Source organism: Sceloporus occidentalis, unplaced genomic scaffold, assembly GCF_023333645.1.
Source record: "Sceloporus occidentalis isolate IW3139 unplaced genomic scaffold, rSceOcc1.0.p SCAF_3, whole genome shotgun sequence".
NCBI lineage: Eukaryota > Metazoa > Chordata > Lepidosauria > Squamata > Phrynosomatidae > Sceloporus > Sceloporus occidentalis.
The window spans coordinates 222,545,993-222,570,676 of NW_028316983.1; the positions used below are offsets into that span (position 1 = coordinate 222,545,993).

At 37.8% G+C, this 24,684-nt stretch overlaps 1 protein-coding gene across 6 annotated transcripts in view; it reads right to left on the reverse strand.

Moving 5' to 3' along the window:
• Positions 1 to 24,684, reverse strand: part of LOC149317548 (E3 ubiquitin-protein ligase UBR5) — an 89,454-nt gene that overhangs the window by 54,387 nt on the left and 10,383 nt on the right. For 3 of the 6 annotated variants that reach the window (XM_089517744.1, XM_089517745.1, XM_089517743.1), the window contains exons 2-13: positions 21,519 to 21,563; positions 20,513 to 20,594; positions 20,278 to 20,354; positions 19,388 to 19,507; positions 18,282 to 18,471; positions 14,220 to 14,379; positions 9,091 to 9,240; positions 6,459 to 6,670; positions 4,473 to 4,589; positions 3,848 to 3,958; positions 2,223 to 2,377; positions 54 to 171 (exon numbers count right to left, since the gene is read on the reverse strand). In XM_089517744.1, the coding sequence (XP_089373870.1) occupies positions 54 to 171; positions 2,223 to 2,377; positions 3,848 to 3,958; positions 4,473 to 4,589; positions 6,459 to 6,670; positions 9,091 to 9,240; positions 14,220 to 14,379; positions 18,282 to 18,471; positions 19,388 to 19,507; positions 20,278 to 20,354; positions 20,513 to 20,594; positions 21,519 to 21,563 (1,537 nt within the window). The remainder of the gene's footprint in view (positions 1 to 53; positions 172 to 2,222; positions 2,378 to 3,847; positions 3,959 to 4,472; positions 4,590 to 6,458; positions 6,671 to 9,090; positions 9,241 to 14,219; positions 14,380 to 18,281; positions 18,472 to 19,387; positions 19,508 to 20,277; positions 20,355 to 20,512; positions 20,595 to 21,518; positions 21,564 to 24,684) is intronic. The other 3 variants (XM_089517746.1, XM_089517747.1, XM_089517748.1) reach the window with 3 other exon arrangements.

Sequence of the window (24,684 nt, forward strand, 5' to 3'; positions counted from 1 at the left end):
AGGATTAATTTATTTGAAAAGATTTAAATGCCCTATAGTAGATTTCAATATACCTGAGTGCCTACAGTGATATTTGGCATTGAGGAGATACCAGCACTAGACTTAGGCTTCTTGTTTTTGGCTCTGGCCTTTTCAAGCATCTTCTTCCGTTGGCTGAAAGGAACTACACCCCTAGGAGAAAAAATATTATTTTAACATAAAAAAGATACTTAGGCCTGTTACAGACTGCCAAAATAAAGCTGCTTCGGGTCTCTTTGAAGGTATGCTATTTAAATGATGCATGGGTCCTAAGAGTCCGGAGATCGCACCAAAGCCACACTCCATTCCTAAGCACTGGAGTGCAGCTTTGGTGCAGCTTCCGGATTCTTAGGATACATGCATCATCTAAACAGCATACGTCCAAAGAGACCCGAAGCAGCTTTATTTTGGCAGTCTGTAACAGGCCTTAATGTCTTTTTACAATCTGAACATATGAGTTTCAAAGTAGTATGTTGCAAAAGTGCTTACTGAAAGTAAAAGCAGTGAACGTGATATATTCCTAAAGAGAATTTTATTGTTGTTGTCATGTGCCTTCAAGTTGTTTCTGACTTACAGTGACCCTAAGGTAAACCTATCATGGGGTTTTCTTGGCAAATTTCTTAAGAGGGGTTTGCCATTGTGATTCTCTGAGGCTGATAATGTGTGACTTGCCTAAGGTCGTCCAATGGGTTTTATGCCATAGCAGGGATTCAAACCCTGGTCTTCAGAGTTGTAGTCCTATATTCAAACCACTATGTCACACTGGAAAAAAAGTTTCAGCCAGGAGGAGTTTCCTGACAATGACCTGCTGCTCTCTTAACTCCCCTTCCGCCCTAGTGGGCAGTCACTCTGTTTTTCAGGGATCTCCACAGCAATAGCCCCAGACTGGGCCACTGCAGGGGAAGTCAAGGGAGCAGATTGTTGATAAACAACCCAGCAAATTCCTCCCATTTTGTGGTGCACAGAGACCAACCTGTCCAGACAAAGCCAAGGCTGCTGAAAAGGCATGCTGCCTCAAGCTGGAAAGAGTTTGCTGGGTTGCTTGTTACCAATCTGCTCTCTCAACACACACAGCCCCCAGCAGCCTGAGGTCCCTGAAGAAACATATAGAGTGATCACCCCAGATTGGGCTGCTGGGGGGGGGGGTTTGAGGGAGTCGATCATGGAAAAGCAACCCGGCAAATTCTTCCTAGCTTCAGGCAAGCTGTAGGAACTTTTCAGCAGCCTCAGCTTTGTCCCTCCTTCTCCTCTGAGCTGGGCAGGCCTTAACTCCCATGAAACCAGCATTGACCTGTTGACCCAGGTTTTGGGGTTAAATTTTTTGACTAAGATTTCTAGACTTAAAGTCACGCATATACTGTATAATATTTTCATAGCATTGTGCTAGTCTAGCCACAAAGCAATAATGCAGCTGCAACATTTCTATTACATTCCTCCTCTCCTATTTTTATTAGGGAAAACCCCAGGAAATGCAATACAGTGATAGCTTGTCAAGATAAAACAGGACTAATTCAAAGCAATCTGTATGAGATGCATAAGCACCTGGGATTCCATAACTGTCAATTAAAATCACAGTTGTGTCTTAGACAGTTCTGCTCTTTTACTCATAAAAGCAGCGTCTTACAAAATCCTTTTAAAAATCCAGCTATTCAGAAGAATGCAATGTTTTAAGCAGAATAACAACCTTCTTCTTTCCAGGAGATAAACTCAGTACTTAACACAATATGATCTATGGTCTGAGACAGATAGGCGGAAAGGAGTGACCCAAGGCCGTTCTGGCTACAAGTGGGCTGGGACAGCAGTGACCACATGGACCTCTCCAAAATAAGGCCACCATCGCTAGCCCCAACCCGCACAGCCAGGAGCCAGATTATCTTGCTTCCTTTTTGCTCCAGTCCAAAGGACCAGAGCACAGCATCAGATAAGCTTTGGGCTGTTTTGGGGGCATGCGTCATGTAAACACCACACTCCTGAAGTGGTCAGAAGCTGCTTTTTTTGGCCCGTCTTTTCTGGGCCCAGATGAATAATGCTAAGAAACTAAAAATTAAAATAAAGTTCAATAAAACGAGCTGGAAGGACATACCAGCCTGAAAAAAAAAATGATGGTCTGCATCTTAATACGTCACAATTCTCTCTACAGATGCTAAAGAGCAAAAGAAAAATTAAAACTCTTGAAATGAAAATGAACTGAAATATATACTTACCACCAGTACAAGTTATTCTCCAACTGAGCACAGGTATAAAGGGCACAACAATGCAGTGAAACTATACGCTCTCCTTGAAGTTCAGAATAGGTCTGTGCTGTATGTTCTAGTTTAGAAGCTACAGAACTCAACGTTTCATCTACCCAAGTAGCTACCTAAAAGAGAAAGAGAGAGAACATACTTTCAATAACTTTAGCATACATTCACTGTTACAGGTCATCAAGTCATTTTCAACTTTTGGGAACCTTATGAGTGTTCCCTCCAGAGGATCATGTTATTAACAGCCTTGCTTAGATCTTGCAAACTTAAGGTCACAAACTCTCTTATTGCTAGACATAAAAAAGAAACAGAATGATAACAGGTGAAATTCAGGTGAAATTCATGCATTATATTATGAAATTCTGCTCCAATCTTTCTTGGTACTGGTTCTACACATGCAATGATTCTGCTTCAACAATTTATTACTTTTTATTCAAACAAGATGTAGTTCACAATTCCAAACACCACTCCCATTCATTCCCTGGTGGCGCAGTGGTTAAATGCCTGTACTGCAGCCATTCACTCGAAACCACAAGGTTGCGAGTTCAAGACCAGCAAAAGGGCCCAAGTTTGACTCAGGCTTGCATCCTTCCGAGGTCGCTAAAATGAGTACCCAGACTATTGGGGGCAAATTAGCTTACTTGCTAATTAGCTTACTTGCTGTTCACCGCTATGATCTTTGGAATAGCGGTATATAAATAAAAACAAAAACAAAAACAAAAAATTCCACTGAGGAAAAGTACCCACATGTGCATAACTTCTGATCTCTTCAGAAAAATGATTAAGAGGCTTTGTGGATGAAAGTAAGGCCTGTTACAGACTGCCAAAATAAAGCTGCTTCGGGTCTCTTTGGAGGTATGCTGTTTAAATAATGCATGCATCCTAAGAATCCAGAAGCTGCACCAAAGCTGCACTCCAGTGCTTAGGAATGGAGTGTGGCTTTGGCACAACCTCTGGACTCTTAGGACCCATGCATCATTTCAATAGCATACCTCCAAAGAGACCCGAAGCAGCTTTATTTTGGCAGTCTGTAACAGGCCCAAGTTGATCATCCACCAGAAAACAAAGAGCATTTTAAATGGTGATTATTATCTTTATTTAGTGATCAGATCACTTCAAAAATGTATTTTAAACAACTTACAGAACTGATGAGCAACATCTTATTCACTCAAAACCACATAGAAAGTTTGCTGTCAAGTAAGACAAACCTATTTTTAAAAGCTTATTGGACACAAATATATGAATTCTAAAATGCAAAAGTGCCTCAGAGGCTACATACTAGCTAAACAGTCCATCCACTGCTTTTATACCTGTTTCTTTTTACTTTTTATAAAATAAATTTCCCTTGTTACTAAAACAAAACCTTTTTACTTAAGTAAACAGAAAAAAAGAATTTAAGACCACAGAAATGCAGATGTCTCCAGCTCCCTCCTTTACCTCACACTGGCAGATCCTAACCGGTCTTGCAAAAGTATTTTAGCTGTAAGTTTATTATAAAAAGTAACCTGTGCAAATAATTTATTTCCCCAAAAACATGGCAATAGGAGATTAATCACACTGCAATGTTTATTCTGAGTGTTTCATACCTTATTGTTTTCCGTAGCAACTGTTGCTCTGATGCTATTAGCAGAAAGGAGGACTATCTTCTCATTAGTTAATCCCAAAGACCCTGCTCGTGGATGATGGATTGAAGGATTCTTTGAAAATAAAAGGAATTTGATAGTGATTTAGTCATATAAGAGCCAGGAAGTTGAATCTAGTATCACTCTTGTTTCTTCAATGGCAAACAAGTTCTCTGCCATCCTAAAAACAATAGTGTACTTTTGTCACATAAGTGAGTCACTGGTATTCACATAAGACAAGAGTATTTTGCACTGGGTCTGAGAAACTTAGCACTCCTCTGCTCAGGCTGGTGCCTTCAAGCTATGGCAGCTCTCCCATTGCACTGATGTTGAGGAGAGAGAGAAAAAATGCAAAGTTTCAAAGAGAAACCTAAGGTATATTTCTCTGGATTTCTGTCTGCCATCTACTGCAGCAATCTTTAGTTAAAACTGTTAGGCTACTGAAAAAAGGAAAGTTTCCAGGGGCTTTCTAGAGCTGATGGTGAAGAGCAGACTCCACCTATCAGCCTATCACTGGCCAAAGTTTGGTCACACTGGGATTTTCTGTATGACAGCTATTTCAAATTGTATTGTGCACGATTATGCATACCTGTGCATTCCTGTATGGTTCAGATTCACTCCACTTCCACTGATAGAGTTCACCTTTAGTGCTCACTGCTACAAGTTCAGAATACAGAGCACCAATAGAAATAAATTTCATTCCATCCTATAAAAGTAAATAAAGCATGTTTAAAACTTCAACTTTATAAACTTGAAATCCTCAGATACATTATAAATTCAACAGTTTCTAAACAGTCCTTCTCTTCCAGTTATTAATTTCAATGAAGCAAAATATTATTTATTCAACTAAGTTGTCCTATAGATGAACTGTAGGTGAAATGAATACCTATTCTGGGATACTTTTTTTTTGTACCTCATAGTTTTCTGATAGCCATTTTGTACTGTGTAGTTAAATGTTTTAACCTTTCCATAGCACATAAGATATGATCCTCTTCCTATGCATCTTGGAATATTGAGGCATTCTGTCAATCAACAAGACTTGACTGCATTTCAGAACTCATTTTATTATGTTTCTGTACTTGATAAAGCTGCATAACCACAAGTACTCCAAAGTATCCAAAGAGCAGAAATATGTGGCCAGTTCTCTCATCTAAAACACTTATTCTTCATTGCCCTAGTCAAGAGGATCATAACTAATGTCATATAGCTAGCCTCCCCAAGTTTTACTAAACCTTTAGTTAATCAAGAATGAAGCCAGCTAAAAAGTACAACTGGTGACTTATGCCAGGAGACAACAAATCCAAAGAGACAAAAAGTCTCCTAAGTAAGTCCAGAGTTTAACATTCTGGTGTCAGGCACTGGGATAGAAAAATGATTTGGGCTTCTTCATGAGCAAGGAAAAGTCACTCAGTCTACAAGGGTTGTAGCTCAGTTGCAGAATGCATGCTGTACGTGCAAAAGGTTCCATGTTCAAAGTGGTATTTCCAGATAGGACCAAGAAAGACACCTGTTTGAATCCTTGCAGAACTTTAAATTCTCAAATTTCAATTGTATTTTAGGTGCTCATTTTATTATACCTCCCTTCTTCCTGGCGTGAGGTTTCATAGCAATTACTCCAAAATATCTGAAGCAAGAATGGAGGAACACAAATTCATACTGACACTTGCACTATACTAATTAGCAAGACTGGCTTTTTTGAAAACAGTAAACTATTGGTTTTAAGACCAGTGAGAGATAGGAGCTCTACATGGCCACCACTTTCATCACACTTTTTTTTTCTCAAGGAAGGTAGAGGTGGAAATAAATAAATAAATCTTTTATTTATATCCCGCTTTTTGTTACCACAATCAAAGCGGCATACAACCTTTAAAAAATACAACAATATACACAATTTCTGCCCCCCCCTTAAAAAAAGATTAAACAATTCTATCCATTAAAATTACAGACAATACAATCTAAAAACAATAGTACAATAATAGAATAATGGTGGGCAGAATCTTCACTTATACATGTCTGTGGGGGGATCTTTACGTGGCCGGGTTCTGTTCCGGGAAAGACAATAAAGAGTATACTTTAAAAGAATTAAAGTAGAAGAAATCGGTTTTAATCTACAGTTAAGCACCTTCATTAAGAAGGTTTCAAAAAGATGGTGAACAAACTCATGAAAAGAAAAGACTAAAGAAATGCTCGTGCTTAAGACAGGAAAAGAAACATATAAGAAAAAGCTGGAATGTGTTCAGAACTACTTCAGACTCTGAAAATAGAAAGGATACCAGATGGAAAAATAATTTTCTAAGCAAACCAAAATGATGCTAAAATAAAAGCTACTTCAGGCAGAAGGCCCCTGAACACTTCAGCATCTCCCTGCTATAAAGGTCAACAATACTTATTTCAAGTTAATGGGTTTATGTCTGAGGACAGACCAGAAGTGATAAGAAGACTGATTATCCACACCCAGTGTAAACAATTCCACAATGCAGAAATTACATACACAAATTCTTAATGGTAAAGAAGTTGCACATTTACAAATAATACATTTCATATATTAGGTTGTGTCTTTTTTAAATATCAATACCTTTTCTGGCCACCACTGCAAGTCCTCTCCTAAAGAGACTGGGCTTTGAACAGGTGTATTCTTCTTGTCAAGATTTGGCTCCCCTTCTTTGCTTGTAGAGCCTCTTTCATTATCAAATGAGGCCCCATCAAGCCACCTTCGTTCACGCAAACGTAAAACGGACTCACGTTCACGCAACAGCTCAGAGTCTCTCTCTAAGGGAAGAAGGAGAACTGGTATGCAATTGGGTCACACCAGTGGGATAAAAGTAAGCCACTCTCTAGTAAAGACCCTTCAGGATGCAACTAACAGCAGTTAAAATCTAATTATAAAAGTGTAAATATAAAAATGACATGCAACACTCAAAACATTAACCCTTTCAAGCATATGTACTTTAATATTGCCAAAATAAGTTGAAATGTAAGAATGAGACTAGAAATAAAAGTTCAAAGTCTGGGAGCCTTAAGCTACTCCAAAATTAATTAAAATTTAAAAAAAGCTTATTTAAGATGAGATAAAAGACGATTAAAGACTTTTATAGTACCATATGCAAAGAGTATATTGTGGGTGATTTATCAAACAACAAAACAAAATTAAAAAGTCTCCTAACAAGGCAATGTCTCTTAAGAGACTTTTCAGCGAGCCAAAAAAGAGTGTTTATTAGAGAGTCTCAGCATTTCCCCAACCACCAGCACCACACCAAAAGGTTAAAAATTAGTCTTAAGCTCTGTGAAATTTGATAATCCAACCCCTTAGTTTAGACAAACACATAGGACTATTTTTGATTTTTTTCAGGCATATAGTAAAGGTAGTTAACAGAAAAATTTGAAGTCAGACAAATTCTAAAAATATCTTTCAAGGAAACGTTCCTTACCAAAATGCTTTCCCTCCAACTGGCCTACAAATTGTCTAAAGCCAGTACTCCCAAGTTCTCCCATATAATTAAAATTTAAAAGCCAGGTAATCGAGCTAAATATTCAAAAGTCAAATCAACATGAAAATTAAGGTTTCTTTTCATCTCAACACAGAAATAAACTTAGAAAAGAAAAAGGGAGGGGTTTAAAAGTCAGAAGATATATATTTGTACATGCACATAATGCATTTAAACTCTATTATCTTGTTAGTAAAATTTTAAAATTATTTTTTCTCTTGCCTTCCTTGCTCTCTCTTTTCATTCTGTTACCTGTCATTTCATTTTCTTCTTCTTGTTTTTTAAAAGGACTTTAAGAACTAATTTCTGTCCGGTTTTTTCCTCATTTCTTCTCTACAACTCAGTTCTTAACAACTTTTCTTTCCCCATCCTATGCTCCATCTATTCAAGCTCAAACTTAATGTTAAAACCAAAGTTTTGGGATGGGATCATATCAATTTAATCCCTTCCACAGCTACATAAATTTTTGTTCTCCTATCCCACATCCCAGTGAAACCAGGCTGAATGATACTTGCAGATATTATGCCTGAACTATACTACAGCATAGCAGCAAGGCCTTTGGTTTTAATTTGCCACAGGCAGATGTAGGCAGTTTACAGCATTCCAAATGTGGTTGTGGACTACAACTCCAGTCAGGCCCAACCATAAGAACCAATTGTAAAGAGTGATGGGAGCTGTAGTTCAACAACATCTGAAGGGCAAATTACCCCCTGCTTTTTGTTCCTACAAAAACTCCATAAATAATGTGTTAGATCTAGATTTGATATATCTAACATACAAGGAAAAAATATTCTTTTGCTTAATATGTATACCAACCATGACACTGACCTTTCACTAACTTCTTATACATAAGAGGCACTTCAATATCTAACAGAAGGCTTAAATAGGAAGAGTGATACTCAGTGAAGACTGATGACAGAGGTTGGATTAACAATTGGTAAAACACTTTGGATACCTATGAGGTTTAACAGTTATCTTTAAGAAACTATGAAAGAATAAATGGACACCAGATGAAATATTACATTTCACAAACTTTTCAAATCATGCTCAGAACATGATGCTATGCCATGTATTTTGTAACTGCTATCCTAAATACAAATACGGGTGACTAGCTGAGCACTGCAAGCCTTTTTAGAGTGCAGTTCATCACCAACTGTCCTCTAATTCATTAATTCTATAACTTGCAAAGTAACCATTTACTGTTAGTGTTGTATAACGAACAGTGAAACTGCTTTCAATGAACCTACCAGAATAGGTCTAGAACTTCTAACTAAACTATGAAATTATGCCTCCAAACCCAGGAAGGCATAAATGATCATGGGTACCATTACTCAAACACCTGTTCTTACTTGTACACTTAGTAAACGATCCAAGTACATGAATTCTCTTTCAGGATGTTACAAGAGAGAAAAACTGAGTTTTTAGACTAGTCCTTCATGAGTCAGCATGGTTTTTTAAGGGCTTTAGGGAGATAATTTTTAAAGCTATTTGGACATTTCACCTCTCACAAATTTCAAACTTACTCCTAGCAATTATTTCACAAACTTTCTAGGGCATCATAAAAATTTACAGCTTAGTATAAATGTTTGTAAGTATCTATAATTAAAACAGAAAAAAAAGTTGAATACACAAATCTAAGGCAAAAATCACCAGCATGTGCTATAACTAGTGTACTGCACAGCAATACTACTTATTTACAAAGAAAAAAAGGTGCAAAATTACCTCGGGACGAGCTTAGCCTGGAAAGTGATGAGCGCCGAAAGGATGGATAACCAAAGTAACTAATATCTTCTGAAAACATAGCATCAGCATCAATAATGACACTTGGGTGAGCAGAATGTATGTCAGCATCCAGAAGAGACATAAGATCCTCTATAAGAGGAGACAAGGATCTGAGGTGAATTATCAGCTACTAGAAAATCATCTAGAAAGACCATCACCAAACAAGAGAAATCCACAACCAAAAACTGATATTCTGTTCTTCAGATTCCCTACTGCCTGAATGTGCTGCCTACTGTTCATATTTGCCATCAAGAAAAATGTACTAATATTATCTATATCAACTGCTTTGCAGCTTGCTGCTTCAAGACACTGATTTTAAACTAATCCAACGAACACAAAGGTGGACAAAGCTGGGAGCAGTTATTGTATTTTTATATATATATTCTGTATTTTAAAAAGCATGAGACTCAGTAGTTCCATAAAACAGAAGATAAAATCATATCCTCCAAAAATAATGAAATCTCTCATTTTACCTATTACTAAGACAACAGCTGCATAATTTGAAATATATCATTCTAAACAGAACATGCAGAAAACTGCATAAAATGAATAAATATGACCCATAAAGAAAACATTCTATGGGACTATATTTTCCATATCAAAAAAGTGCTTATATGGCAAGACAGTTCCCTACTGAATGTGCTTTCATAACAGGTATGAAAAACACATGCCTCTCCTGACATTATTTTTCTTCTTTTACAGTCTATCATATTTATTTTACAACAAAGAATGGGAAATTCTGCACACTGAAAGCAGATACTTCTTTTAAAATTATGTTTCCTAAATTTTATAAAATCACACCCCTAATTTTAATAGAACTTCCTACTGATCACTACCAGTAGCTTTGCCACAGGTACTTAAGCTCTAACACACAGTGCAACTTCCTCCTCACTTCTACGGTTCTTACAAACTCTCAAATTTCCCTTTAAAACTACACATTTCCTCTTATCACTTCTCTTCCATTTTAACGTAATTAGATTCTTAGCAGTTAAAACTGACAACCTAATATTTCTGTGTTAAGTAACCCCAATGAGACTGAAGCTGTCATTTTCAGAAGCCATTTCCAGAAACAGACACAAATCTGCCTATAGCCTCATCCCCAGGCCCATCATTAATATATTACACTGTCTTAAAAGACCATCTCCTAGTTTGAGAAAAAACTGGTTTATGCAATCCTTTCAGCGTCCATCCCAAGAATTACATTCCAATGGATCAGAACTTCAACACTAATTATTTTCAGTTTTTCCACACGTGGCACTCTCTTTAAGTGTTAAAACTTCTGAATTACTATTAACAATTATATATGGAAAGAACTACTTTTAGATCAGTAAATCCCTAAATCCTAGATACAATTCCGCATCACAAGTTAATTTACTTGATGTTGAAAAATACTACCAGAGATCCTCACCCACTTCTTAAAAGTAGATCAGAGATGCATGCAATTTCACAAAGGGAAGGACTCAGGCCACCCCTCATTTGATTAATCTCCTCCCCAACTCTACTTCAAACCATACATAAATCCAGTATCTGCATTCATCTCATTAAGTCACTTCATCTCTGCTCCATACCCTTTCTCTTTCCAGAGACCAACTTGCTGTCTGAGGAAAATTCCACTCTGGAAAGCACATAACCTCCTTTCTACTTCCCCTGCTTTCATGAAGTACAATGTCTTCCACTCAAAAATCTTGTACCCAATAATCTGAATTTTTTGATATGTTCTGAATCTGCCCATCTTGGAGGATCTAAAGAGAAACAGTTTATATATAAACATTTCAGAGGCTCTTTGTCCAAGGTGGCCATAATTCACAAGAATATTTCACAGCTACTAGCCAATTACATTTTAACTCACTGAAAGCTGATCTTACTCATCTTGCAACTCTAGAATAAACAATGCAATAAGACTATCATTTTAACTTGTCAGTCTCTGTCAGATCACTCAAGTGGGATAATGTAAATCATGACTTACCTCTGCAACACCTCTAGACATAAACAAATGATTGCTAACCCAATGCACTAAAATAAGCAACAATTTGACAATGAATGTTCATACAAAAGAAGTAGAAACCACCAGTATGTGTCAAGGGAAGCCTATCATACCTTTATTCACGTTCTACTATCTGAAAATGTTAATACTGCAGTTCAAATTACGGTAATTTGCTGTTTTCCTCTGCATCCTTAAAGCCAACTATGCCTGGCCTATAAAGGAATTCCTGATTTACTACACTGAACAAAAACAAACACCACATAAATACCACTTAATGCATGCCAGACAGCAATTTCCTCTGAATTTTGCATATTCAAAGCAAAAGAAAGATTGAATTTAGGACACATTTAAGAAGCATCACCAGTTGACCTACCCCTCCAGTGTTGTTCACGGCCTCAAGAAGATATTCCTACCATCTAACTTTGATGCCATTCAGGCACTAAAGCAAAATGTAGAGCTTCAACTATGTCTTATTAGAATGAAGTATGTGAGGACATAACATTAAAAAGTACAACAGATAGCAGCAATACTTTATTTAATATTGTGTAACAGCTTGGTGCTAGTCTTAAAGTGCCCCCACACATCTTGGCATCCATTGGGTGTTCAAATACAAGGAGATGCAACAGTCAAATAAAGCCATTCCAAAGGAATTACTTAGATGACTAAAATTTCTTGTTTAAGGAGCACAATGTAGAGTCTAATCCGGGGTAGGCAACCTTTTTGAGCCGGGGGTCGGGTTGCTGTCCCTCAGACAACTGGGGGGCTGAACTCAAAATGGCGCCTGGAGCGGAGCGGAAGCTGAGGCGGGGGCAGTAATCGGCGGCAGGACCAGGCTGGGGCCGGTCCCAAGGCCTCACCGGGCCGGATCTGGCATGCGGGCCGTAGGTTGCCGACCCCTGGTCTAATCACTCTAGCAAAACTTGTTAAAATACTGGAAGGTCTCAGAAGATGCTGCAATCATAACTCAAAGGCTTGTCACACTACACAAATGTAGCCACACTTAAGACTCACTAAAACAAATGGAATTACATTTCAGTGAGACTACTGTAAGTACCACTAAGCCTGGATCAAACACAAATCCAAGTAAACTGAGGGGTGGGTTTTTTTGGGGGGGGGTTGTGCACTTGCAAGAACCATGATCACATATCTCAATATCAGACTTGCTAGGGTTCCCAGCAAGCACACATAAAAAAAAAACATGATGTACCTTTCCATCACAAAAGAACCGTCACAAACATCACTGTCTGAATTACCGTAATTTATTCTATTTCACTTTAATACATTTCCCTAATTCATGTTTTAAGAACAAAAAAAGATTTCAGAGCAAGAAAAAAGTGATCATAAGCACTTTTGGTACAGAGTAAGGTGGTGGTGTTTTTTAAAAAGTCTTGAAATACTAGTTCTTAAATACACAGAGGGATGTCTTGTCTACCTGTTTGTGAATCATCCTCCTCCTCAGCAGTGACAGATTTCAACTGCAAACTGCCCTGCAATCCAATTGCAAAAGTCACCTTGACTAACATTAGCCTTTATTAAGGGGGCAGAGGGTAACATGCAGAAGATGTATTCTTTTCCTTCTGCTTGTTACAGAGATTCTATACAAGGATGTCATGACTAAATGGGGGCACTTCTTTCTAAAGAGAAGCACATGGGGAAGATAGATTTGCCTGGATATTTTATTAATATTGTAAAGCTTGATGAAACTCGGTGGCTGGGATTTGGAAACAGCTGTAGCTTTGTATTATAAAAGCAAACTGAATAGTAAAATAATGCTAACAGAGTGTGACGGATGGGAATTGATTGCATTTATACCCTGAAAAAATCTGTAGTAAACAAAGCATTTCCTTGATGAGTAATGCACATTCCCTGGTGTGTACATGCAGTATGACAAGCTGCAAGGGAAGCCTCACCTTGCTCAACATCAGTCTGCAGAAACATGACCTGTGGCTAGAAGTATGCAGGGAAACCTGGAAACGCACCCAGGTTAATTCCTTTCCTGGGCACAGACATACGAATACAACTGACCATGGCTATAGGTCTATGGTTCAAAATATATCTTACAATAATTCTTTGCTTGTCGTAACACAGGCCCAAACTGATTTCAGCTTTCCAACTTCAATGTGGCCCTTAGTGTTAAAAAAGTGCCTACATCTTCTTCAGAAAACAACTGCTAAAGAGTAAAATAGAAGAGATCTGTATGCAACTGTCTATATGTATATGTATGCTTTGTTTTAGCAAATACCGTTTCTAACAAGGATAGAAAACCATATCCCAAAAGAGAATATCTTTTAATTTTGTAAAGCTCAAGACTTGCTTTACAAGAGTGAAGCAGCATTTTAAGAATAGAGCTTTTTAGCATGACACTCCCCTAACCTTTTCTATAGTAGATGCTCTTCATAGTAAGAGTTCTTTATCTGAACACCTCTAAAGATTATGGTCAAGATTGTGCATGAGGATACAGCTACAATGATGTAGTTATAACTCATCTCCCAATCAAACCCTCTGAACCCACCTTAAGAACTAAGGAGCCACACCAGCTAAAGGAGTTCTGTAGAGTTGGTGAGTGTGGTACTGAAGGATGATGCGAACAGCCTTCTCCCACCAGTGAGGAGCAGTGTGATAAACTAGCAGGAAATGGTTGGTGTGTAGCTGTCTGGCTTTTAAGGTGGGTCTTAGGAAGTGTTCATGGCAATGGTGCCATGATTGTAAATGTAAAAAAAAAAATTATAACAATACTGTTATAGTGGCAATACGGAACAGTATGCCAGCCTATATTCTACCTTGGTCATTTACAATAGCACAAGCATACACAAGCTTCTGTGGTATACAAAATCCATTGTGTCATACAAATCCACTGAATGTGCTGTAGTTTAGGTAACTGAAAACTATAGAGGTTCAGTTCTTATAATAGTCTGATTTACCATTACCCACTGTGTCCTTTCTTTTCTTATACCAAAAAAGGAATGTTATTTCACACTTCAATGTCATATACAGCAGAAAAACACAGAAGAGAACATTTTACCAGTGCTGCAAACTGAAAGCTTATTGCACTTTGACACAATAATTTTTCAGAAGGAACACAAACCTCCAGGAAGATAGGATTCACTGGCTGTGTCATCGCCATCATCTCCATCTTCATCATCACGGCTCAGCAAGTTGTTCACTGCAAGATTTACATCAAGATTTGTTCGCTGGAGCTCTCTTATAATTACACTTCTAGATTTTCCTTGTAAAACCACTTGTGCCTATGCAAAAGAGAATAAAGAAATATGTTGACTTGAGCAGCCATTTCCATGGTTGTTTTTCTATTTACAGGAAGAAATCTTTCCAGGGTAATCAAAGTGAATACTGTTCTCAATATGTAAGAAAATAAATGCAAAAATCAAAATTTAAGTCAGAATATTATAATATTATTATTATATCATAACAAGCAGATACATATGTAATTCTACACTTGGAAGGGCAAGTGGTCTGTGAACAGTGGTTTTGGATTATGTTCATAGCAGTTGTATAAAGCATTTATTTAGCTACAAAATAGTATATTTTGTTACAGCAACTTGTTGAGATAAGGACGGACCCATTCACCTCCCTTCATCAGTCTTTCTTCCAAAGATGCAAAGTGAAAATGTAGATTTATTCTTTTCATTTTCTATGCTGTCAAGTAGGTCCTATTCTCGCCTCTCCCTCTTCTCCTCTTCCCTTTCCACCAACTTTTCTCTATATTCAGATTTCAATTCAGTTTTGATTTACTACTTTTTTTGATTTCACACTTCCCATTTCACTAGTCATGTTTATAACTTCTGTGAAGCTCCTTTGGAGGATATGCTTAACAACTATTTATAATGATTTTTTCAGGACTACAGACAGAATAAAAATGTGCAGCTTATGCCACAGGGGTCTGGCAAGTGGTAAAGGATGCACTCCAACACTATAAAAGAATGCAAGGTAGTCTGTGAGTCAGTCAGATCTTCTCTCTGAAGAAAGGCCAAAAGTGACATTATTTCCACACCAAAGGCAACCCCACTAATTTTGCCATCTCCAAGCCAATTGCCTGGAGCTTGGGCATGCCAAACCTTCAGCAAGTTTCTTCTCTTTCACATCATCCTACCTTTATTCAAAACTACCTAAAATAGCCAGTTTCACACAAGTAAGAATGACTGGCTCTTGGTTTATCATTGGGCAAATGCAGCCTACGGGCCACTCCACCCATCCCAATTTTGCACCCCCCAACCTGTCCTGAAATTGGCACCAAAATTTGGTGTTGCAGTGGCATCAGCAAAAAAGCCCTCAGCCTCCTACAAGAACAACTGTGCTAGTAAAAGAAGGTCATGCTCAGCATTTACCTTGTGTGTAAGAGGAAGTGCAGTTTTCCAGGGACAAATTTTATATGCCAGGGCATACAGTGCCTGGCAGGACTGAAAGGAAAAATTTGGCCCCAGGCCAACCAAAACTTCCCACTGCTAAATCAACAAAATTTAATTTAGTATGATACATCAATGCCCTCAAGCCCTCATCTGAGTGAAATGATGACCATTGGCATTCCCCCACCACTGCATCTCTATAGCACCATAAAGAAGGCATCTGCTCACTTCATAATTGGGAGCTGTCCCACAGTACAAAGGAAAGGTAACTCCAACACATAGATTATTGTCCCATTAATGTTAAACAGCACTGACTGCAAAGTTATGTACTGGTTAGAGACATCTGTCACCTAGTGACTGAAGGTAGTACTGCAATCTTCAGACACACAGGCACATTTAAATTAATTAAAATCAGTACACATTAAACCACAAATATCTCCATAGGTACACAGCTGTATGGTCCACACATAATACATGCCAAATTTCATATATCTAGATTTCATGGTCTTAGAGCTATGGCATTCAGCAACAGAGAGACAGAGAGAATTCTGTTATTATCAGTCTCCTAATATGTTTTTATATCTGTGAACGTTAGCATTTTGAAACTTGTTTTATATATTTCAGCAATTTTCCGTAATTTAAATAGTAGTAATGTAGTTGCAATAATAATTCATACTACCTGTAGTACATCTTAGATAAAGCAGGGTAAATATACCTTAATACACTAAAATCACTTCCAGTTATTATTGTTCTCCAGAGTTACCTAGCAATATTGGCTATATCACCATTCAATATATGGCATAAATACTTCCTGGCAGAAATAAAGTTGAGGAATAAACTTGCTATCAATTTAGAAGAAAGATACATAACAGAATGAATATTCTGTTTATCAATAAAAGACATCAGTTAGCAAGAAGAGGCACAAACCATATTTAGTACTGCAACAGAAGTGGGAGGGGAAAGAGGAAAAAAACAGGAAAAACATATACTGTATATACACGTGTATAAGTCGACCTCATGTATAAGTCAAGAGAAGGTTTCAGGGTCAAAATCCTGGATTTTGATATGACCCGTGGATAAGTCGAGGGTAAAACCTAGGGGCCATAAGAATGGAAAGGGGGAAATACCACTTCCGTCCCTCTGTCTCCTTCTCTGGACCTCTAGGAAGCAAGTGGATTTAAATGGAGATTTGTTTCCACAGGAAGCAAAGGCTTGCAAAACAGATCAGGCAATTGCTTTTCAATGCAGAGTTTTCTCCATAGGAAGCCAAGGCTTGCAAACAGACCAGGCAAGTGCTTTTCAATGGGGAGTTTTCCCCATAGGATGCAAAGGCTTGCAAAGGGACCAGGCAAGTGCTTTTCAATGGGGAGTTTTCCCATAGGATGCAAAGGCTTGCAAAGGGACCAGGCAAGTGCTTTTCAATGGGGAGTTTTCCCCATAGGATGCAAAGGGACCAGGGAAGGAAAGCTTTGCAAAGGGGACTAGGGAAGGGAAGACTTGCAAAGGGGACCAGGGAACGAAAGTCTTGCAAAGGGGACCAGAGAAGGGAAGCCTTGCAAAGGGGACCAGGGAAGGAAAGCCTTGCAAACGGACAGGGAAGCAAAGCCTTGCAAAGGGGACCAGGGAAGGGAAGCCTTGCAAACGGACCAGGCAAGTGCTTCTCGAAGGGGATTTTTTTCCGATAGGATGGGGAAACTTGCAAATGGACTGGAAGGGGAGGAATTCAGTGGAGATTGGGGTGTCAGGCTTGCTTGCTCTAGGACCTTTCTAATCACTATTGCTGCATTGACCCTTCTATAAGTCTACCCAAGATTTTTGGGGCAATTTTCAGGCATAAATTTCTCAACTTATAGTAGCCTTGAAGAGGGTAACAGTAAAAATGAAACAAATATGCTAGTTAGCAGGGTCTAAACACATTTATCTACAGGCGTTACTGGAAGCCGCATGTAATCTCAGAACAATTACCAATGATCTGTGGAAATGCCGGATCAGTAAGAAAAATGTCCAAGGAAAGAATGAGGAGTTTTGTTATTGTCAGAAAATGAATGTAGAAATGCTAACTCTTTTCCAACCCTTCTGCCACTGATTTGTTTCCCCTCAAAATTCCATATTCTACCTACAGATCCTTGATAAACTGTTTTAACATGAAAAAATGGCTGAAGAAAGCATAACTGGCAAGGCTGAATTTTATTTGTTCACTAAAAATTTGTCCAGGTATTTTTCAAAGCATGTCCAAATATTTCAGTCCAAGGCCAAGGCCTCAGTGAATGCCAGCTTGACTTTATTCTAATGCAGACATATTCTGGTTTTTGCATGTTTCTACTGTTAGAAACACCTCCGCTTATTACAGGGGCACAGAACCATCATATTGTTTCTCTATTATACATGGACATAAGAAATTAATTGTTGAAAAATATTAAAACGCATCCAAACAACTTGTTTTCCAGAGAAACTCTGGATGTTCCAAAATGAATGTTCATTTTTTAAAATTTGTTATTAGATTTTTTAAAGAGAAGGGAAGACAAAAAAAGGAGGGGGGAAAGGAGAATGGGGGCAGTACATAGGGTACAAATGTGGGCTATGCATATATATAGTATAAACTGGCTATATTTCGAAAACCATATTTTCTTGTAGATAAGTTTTAAAATACACATTCATGAGCAGCTAAAGCAGTGAGATCTCCTGCTCACTGAATGAGCGACAGATGGTGAATACTTTTTGCAGCAGTAAAGGTATGCAAGAGGCAACCACATTATCTCTGAAATACTCATAGGAGAGGCTCATACCTGTGAAATTAATTCTTCTGGAATAACTGATGCTGGAATCACTGGCTGAGGCTGACTACCCAAGAGTCCAGATCCTCTATCACGCCCTGTTCTAATAACTCTTGTTTGCCTCCGAGAATCTCTAGCACCAGCTGATGATCTACCCGAGGATCCACCACCACTTCCTCCAACACCTGAGCTCCATCGACTTCTGAAGAATTTTTAAAAAGGCAACAGGTCAATGCATGTAAACTACCATACAAGATTTTCTTTAAATGCAATTATTGTTCACCACATTCTAATCATAGGAAACTATTTGTTCAATTGAAATTAGTATGTTTGATACAACTGCATCTTTTTTGTACAGCAGTTTAGAAAAAAATAATTTTATCAAAAGGAAAACATACTGGCAGAAATTATGACTTGTCTCTGAAATATTCATCCTTCCTGTAAAATTAGTGAAAATCTATTTTTTCTTAAAATACTTGGATTAATAGAAGTGCAAGGTATTTTGTATTTTTCCATCTGAATGGAGCAATAACCTGTTTTTAAATATATTTTAATTACGGTTAATAAAGCCCAAACAGGCTGTTCAGATATTTTAGCTAATGAACTTGAAATTAAAGTAGATGAACATTTTAGATCACCACAAAAGAAAATAGTATACAGCTATTACAAATGTGAGGCAGTTTTAACTATTACAGTTCCCTGGCTTATTCCATAAGGACAGGTAACATTTTTTAAAAAACACTTGCCATGCCATGCCTGCATAACTTTCTTCCTATAAATCTTTTCATGTGTATTTTTAATATTAGTGCACCATTGTGGAAAAAATGTACACATGTGACATTTTATCTCAGCTGTGTTTCCCTAAAACAATCAGTGGGGAAAAGTCTAGACTACATAAAAGCAGCATGTCCTGTATAATAACTAAAGCAAATGCTGATTGTTTCAAATTCTAGGTTTCATTGACCAATACAAGATTAATATTATTTTTGCCCAAAACTAAGCTAAGCCACTGCTGCATTTGAGTGGTTTTCATACATACTGGAGACAATGTTATGTGTATTCACACATAACCAGGTATGATACAAACAGGTTGCAGCCTCAACCCTATCAAAACTTACCCAAGGGTGTTGCCTGCCAGTCTGCCCAGAGTTTCAGAACCAGACAGAAACCATGGGGAATCACTAGTCCTGCCTGGCCTGGATGTCCTTCCTGCCCCTGAGCCACTGCTCAACTTTGAACTGAAAGCAAAAAATGGTAGATCAGTCACAATACAATCCCAAATGGGTTAAGAACAAAGCCTGGAATCCCAGGTTTAAATTCTCAGGGACTTATTCTGGTAACACACCAGCTTAAGCAACACCCTTGGGGAATCTTCAGAACTTAGCTGCGGAATATGATCTAACATGAAAAAAGAAAAAGCATGCAAAGCATGCCTAGAACATTTGATTCATGACAAAATGATTTTTATTTTGTTAAAAAATAACCCTTGTAGCAACAGTCATGGAGAAACTGGGAAGTGTATGTCTAAATGAATGAATATGGATTAGAATATAAATTAATATAATTGTGAGACACTGTAAAATGATACTTAGCTTAAACCCCTATAAGAACTAAACTGATACCAGCCTTTGAAGAAAAAAATGTTCAGCCAAATAAAAACATGGATACAAAAAATATTATAAAGGGAAATATAATCTCAAATTTGATCATTCGGGATATTTGAGATTTTGTTGCTGTTGTCATTTAAAATGGTTTAACCATTTTAAGTATTTTAAGGTCCAGTTCTAATTATTTAATATAAAATAGACGAGTAGTTTGGTCTTAATTTTTAGCTAAGCTTACTAAAGCCTCACCAGCTCACCATTCTGAGACACATATTTTAAAAATGGTTGCATCAACCAAGCTTATTTTCAATTCAATTAACAGTTCAAAAGCAACAATTATTTCCATAAAAACTGTCTTAAGAGATTAGATACATTTTGTAATACAGAACAAAAGTGGCTCTTACCCATCATTATTATCAGGTTTACCCAATTCCAGTCTGTCTGGCTGAACTAAAAAGCCAATTCTGCAGACTCTACCATCCTAGATGCAAAAAGAAGAGCAACTTTATTTAAACAATATTATACTTAACTTACTCAAAAATAACATTTTCAGCAGTTAATTAAATTTATTTAATTTGGTAAATTAAGCTTAATTATATGACCATAATATTGTTTCTGAAAATAGATTGAGTAATTTACCTCAAGAAGAAATGCAGCATGATTTGGTCCCACCACACACTGTTTAATAGTAGCCTGTTCCAATACATTCAAAGGAGGATGGCTGAAAACACAAAGTGAGCATGTGTAATATTTCTAAACACTTCGTACTCTGAGAAATAAAAGTGGCATATGGAATGTAAATCAAATATAAATATAACACCTCAAAAAGACTTATGTGTATTAGTTAAAATAACTTATTTCTAGTCATTAAATTTGGAAAATGAGCAAAACTAGAGAAAAAACAGAGAACGTTATACAGTATTGCATTTAAACTACGTATTCTCAAAATGTCTTTATAATTAGACAGTTAGTTTTAAAAATGTGCTTTCCAGCTACTGTTTTTCTGGCAACTTATCTATAATCATTTCTCCATTATTTATTTAGAAGCACAGAGTTGGAAGAGACCACAACAGCCATTCAGCCCAACCCCGTCATGCAGGAACTCACAATCAAAGCATCTCTGACAGATGGCCATTCAGCATCTGCTTAAAGACTTCCAAGGAAGAAGTACTCTTTCAAGATATCCTGACCTTACCCTCTCAGGTGGAAATCAAAGTATCATAGATTTTAAGTGTTGTTATTGTTTTCCACACAGAACAAAAAAGGCTACCTACGAGCTGTCCCCTCTTTAAGCTAGTAGTTCCAATTGTATTTAATTTGGACACCAATGGAATGTCAAACATAAAACCACATCCATATTGTACAGTGAGAAGTACATGTGCTCCTGGGTCCTCCTTCCCTCATCTGCCTACCCAAGTGATTCAAATGTGAACAGTAAAGGTTTTTCCTAAAAAGGGAGGGGGGAGAAGAGGGAATCTAGCAGCACCTTTAAAACCAACAGATTTATTTTAGAATGAGCCTTCATAGAGTCAAATCCACTTCGTCAGTTACAATGATGTAGCAATGTTGGAGTTCCTCACATTATTTTCCCTTGACGTCAGGTTATTTTTCCCCCTTGGTGTAACACCCACTAATTCCATCTCACCTATTTAAATTGTATTTGTTGAGCTTCTCTGAAACTTCTCTTAACCTGAAAAAGACAAAGTATCAATTAGTATCTATAAGCATATACCAAATAACACATTTCTTGTCAGAATTTATCATACAGTCCACAGATTAGTTTATAAAGATGTAACCAATTTCTGAGCTAGCAAAAACTCAGAACCCAGGGCAGTGGTTGAACGGGACTGAAATGTCCAGAAGACACTATAGGATATAAATACTGAGTACTGTTTGGTTAAAAAAAATTAACACCTTTAAAAATAGATTGCTCAGAAGAAAATTACTTAAGTAAACAGCTTCATGCAGACCGAGGTAAAAAATGAACAGTTATTTCCCATTTATTTTAAGAGACATAAAAACTACATTCTGGAATTCATATTGAAACACTTAAAAGATTACTTTCCTTTGTAACGACCACTCCTAGATGTAACATAAATGCATCTTAATTTTCAAAGAAAAAAAAATCCTGTCCTATTCCAGCTCCAGTACCTTTGCTGATGTAAAGTTCTCCTGGTCCCACTCCACCTGAGTATTATAGATGAAACTACCCCACAAAACAACTATGAGATGCCAATGTTACTTCCTTCAACTTTCTCTTCAAATCTCATCTTTTTCTGTAATTCTTAGTTTTTAAAAATCCACAACAAAAGGTGGAAAATCCATAATCTCAATAAAAATCTATTTAGCTCACCTTCCCTTCCTATTTTCTTCTCTACGTTAAATTGTGGATTAAATGCTTCTTGAGGAAGAGATCTGTTCTACTTCATTTCATAAAGCACCCAATATATTAATGGCAATATAAAAGTAATAAATGAAAGGACTGACTCATGGAAATCCCCTGCTTTTATTAGTAAGCACTTATTCTTTTGCTTGAGCAACTCTAAACACATTCATAAACTCCATTATTGGTGAGAAGAACTACATTGTGAAATCGAAGGCTTTCACGACTGGCATACATAATTTTTTGTGGGTCTTTCAGGCTATGTGGCTATGTTCTAGAACAGTTTGTTTATTGTGGGCAAGTCTACATAGGGACCACCAAACGTAGTGATCAAACATGAATCAAGGAACACAAGACACACTGCAGACTGGGTCAGACAGAAAAATCAGCAGTAGCAGAACACATTATAAACCATCCTGGGCATAAAATGCTATTTGAAAACACTGAAATTCTGGACCATGTCAACAACTATCAGGACAGAATGCACAGGGAAGCCACTGAAATCCAGAAACACCTAGACAACTTCAACAGGAAAGAAGAAGCCATTAAAGTAAACAAAGTCTGGCTACCAGTCTTGAAAAACACCAAAATCAAGACCCAACAAGTGCAAATGAAAACCACCCAGGGTCAGGGGGATTTCCCAGCAGACAATGGATCACTAATTAAATGGACACTCTGAGGCCTTGCCATTCAACAGCAGACCAACACACAGATTAACATGTAAACCACTTCCTCTCAACCAAGGCTCACACAGTATATATACTGCACTCACTTCCATGCCAGCATTCTCTGAAGATGCCAACTGCAGATGCCGGCAAAATATCAGGAATAAACTCTTCCAGAACATGGCACATAGCCCAAAAAACCGACCAAAAACTAAGAACTACACTTTCAGCAAGGAGGTAGAATCAATAAATTGGGTGTGCAACTTATGATCCTTCAAATGCCAGACATACCTGGCAAAGTCAGTGATGGTGATGTTCAGATGTGCAATGAAACATCAGATGGAGGGGCATGTTCTCTGTCTCTGCAGTACACATACTCACTTTACTTTCATTTGATCCTATGTTAGAACACACATGAACCCCTCAGGTCCTGTGTTAGAACAAGGCTGACCCACCAGCCTGAGGCCTATATCCAACCACTCCTCATCACGATTGTATCAGACCTGTTCTATATCTAATTCTGTCAAAGTAGCAGTGAAAGCTACTGTTTGTGAAGCAGCAGATATCCTCCCACTAAGAAATGTGCCTTAGGGAACTCTACGTCAACAGCACTGTTTTTCAAGCACTAGTCTCAAGAATCAGCAGTAACAGCCCGAATATGCTACCTGATGATACACAGACTCCTGAAACAAAGAGAAATATTCTTGGTAATTTAGCCTGTGAGGTAAAACTACTTGGGAAGGGGGATTATTATGCCATGGTTGAGTCCAGAGAAACTTGGTTAGAAACTCCAACATGAGAAATACCTTCTAATGCAACCCTGAACTAAATCCTTTAGCCTAGTGATGTGTCCTTTTTGAACTATCAGATGAGGTGGACCAGGCATTTTCTTCCCAGTTACCATCTACTGGAACAATATTTGTGCCCAGCGCCTACAAGTATTTCACTGTATCTTGGAAACACACAGTGGACCAGAAGACAATGGTTTGCAGAGTGGCACTGGTCCACAGACTGCTACTTTGAATAGCACCTCTAGCCTAATATGTTACAAATATAGCAAAATATGTGAATTACAATCTGGTAAGTAGTCCCGCTTCCTCAATGTAAAACATGCCATGCAGTCCTGTCACTAATGTCTCCCTGCACAGTTTGAATATCTATTAGGAGTGTTCTTTCATGTGTGCAACCGCTCATGTGAAGACTATATTCTTACACACGTTTAAGCTGTACAGATATTGGAGCCTGATTCCTGTAGAGCCTGGCAAAAATGAATTTCTAAAACTAAAGAAAGGCAGGGATCCAACACCATTTCCACTGAACCAACCAGTTCCTCATTGCAAACCATGTGTGTATAATTTCCCATGTGCTATGTGCAATGATTAAATCCAGCCTTAACTGTGGAGTGTTTCTACCCTGCTGGAATCATATTGGGTTGAAGCTTAGCATACCATTGACCACATCAAGCAATGGGAACACTGGTGCAGCCACGCTCCTAACTTGTGTAACAATTTGTTACATTTATAAAACATGAATGTTACATTTATAACACATGGATAAGTCAGGAGTAAAACGTGGAGGCTTCTTCAGTGTGTGTATGTGTGCGTATAGTAAGAGAGACTCTAATGGATGCTTTTTGCTTCATTGTTTCAGCTTTCCTTTCATCCTTCACTCCTCAGACAGCGGGTGGGAGAGGGATTCTTTAAAATCAGTCAGTCACCCAGGACTCTTTCTGCTTGGCGCAAGAAAGAAATAAACTGCTCTGC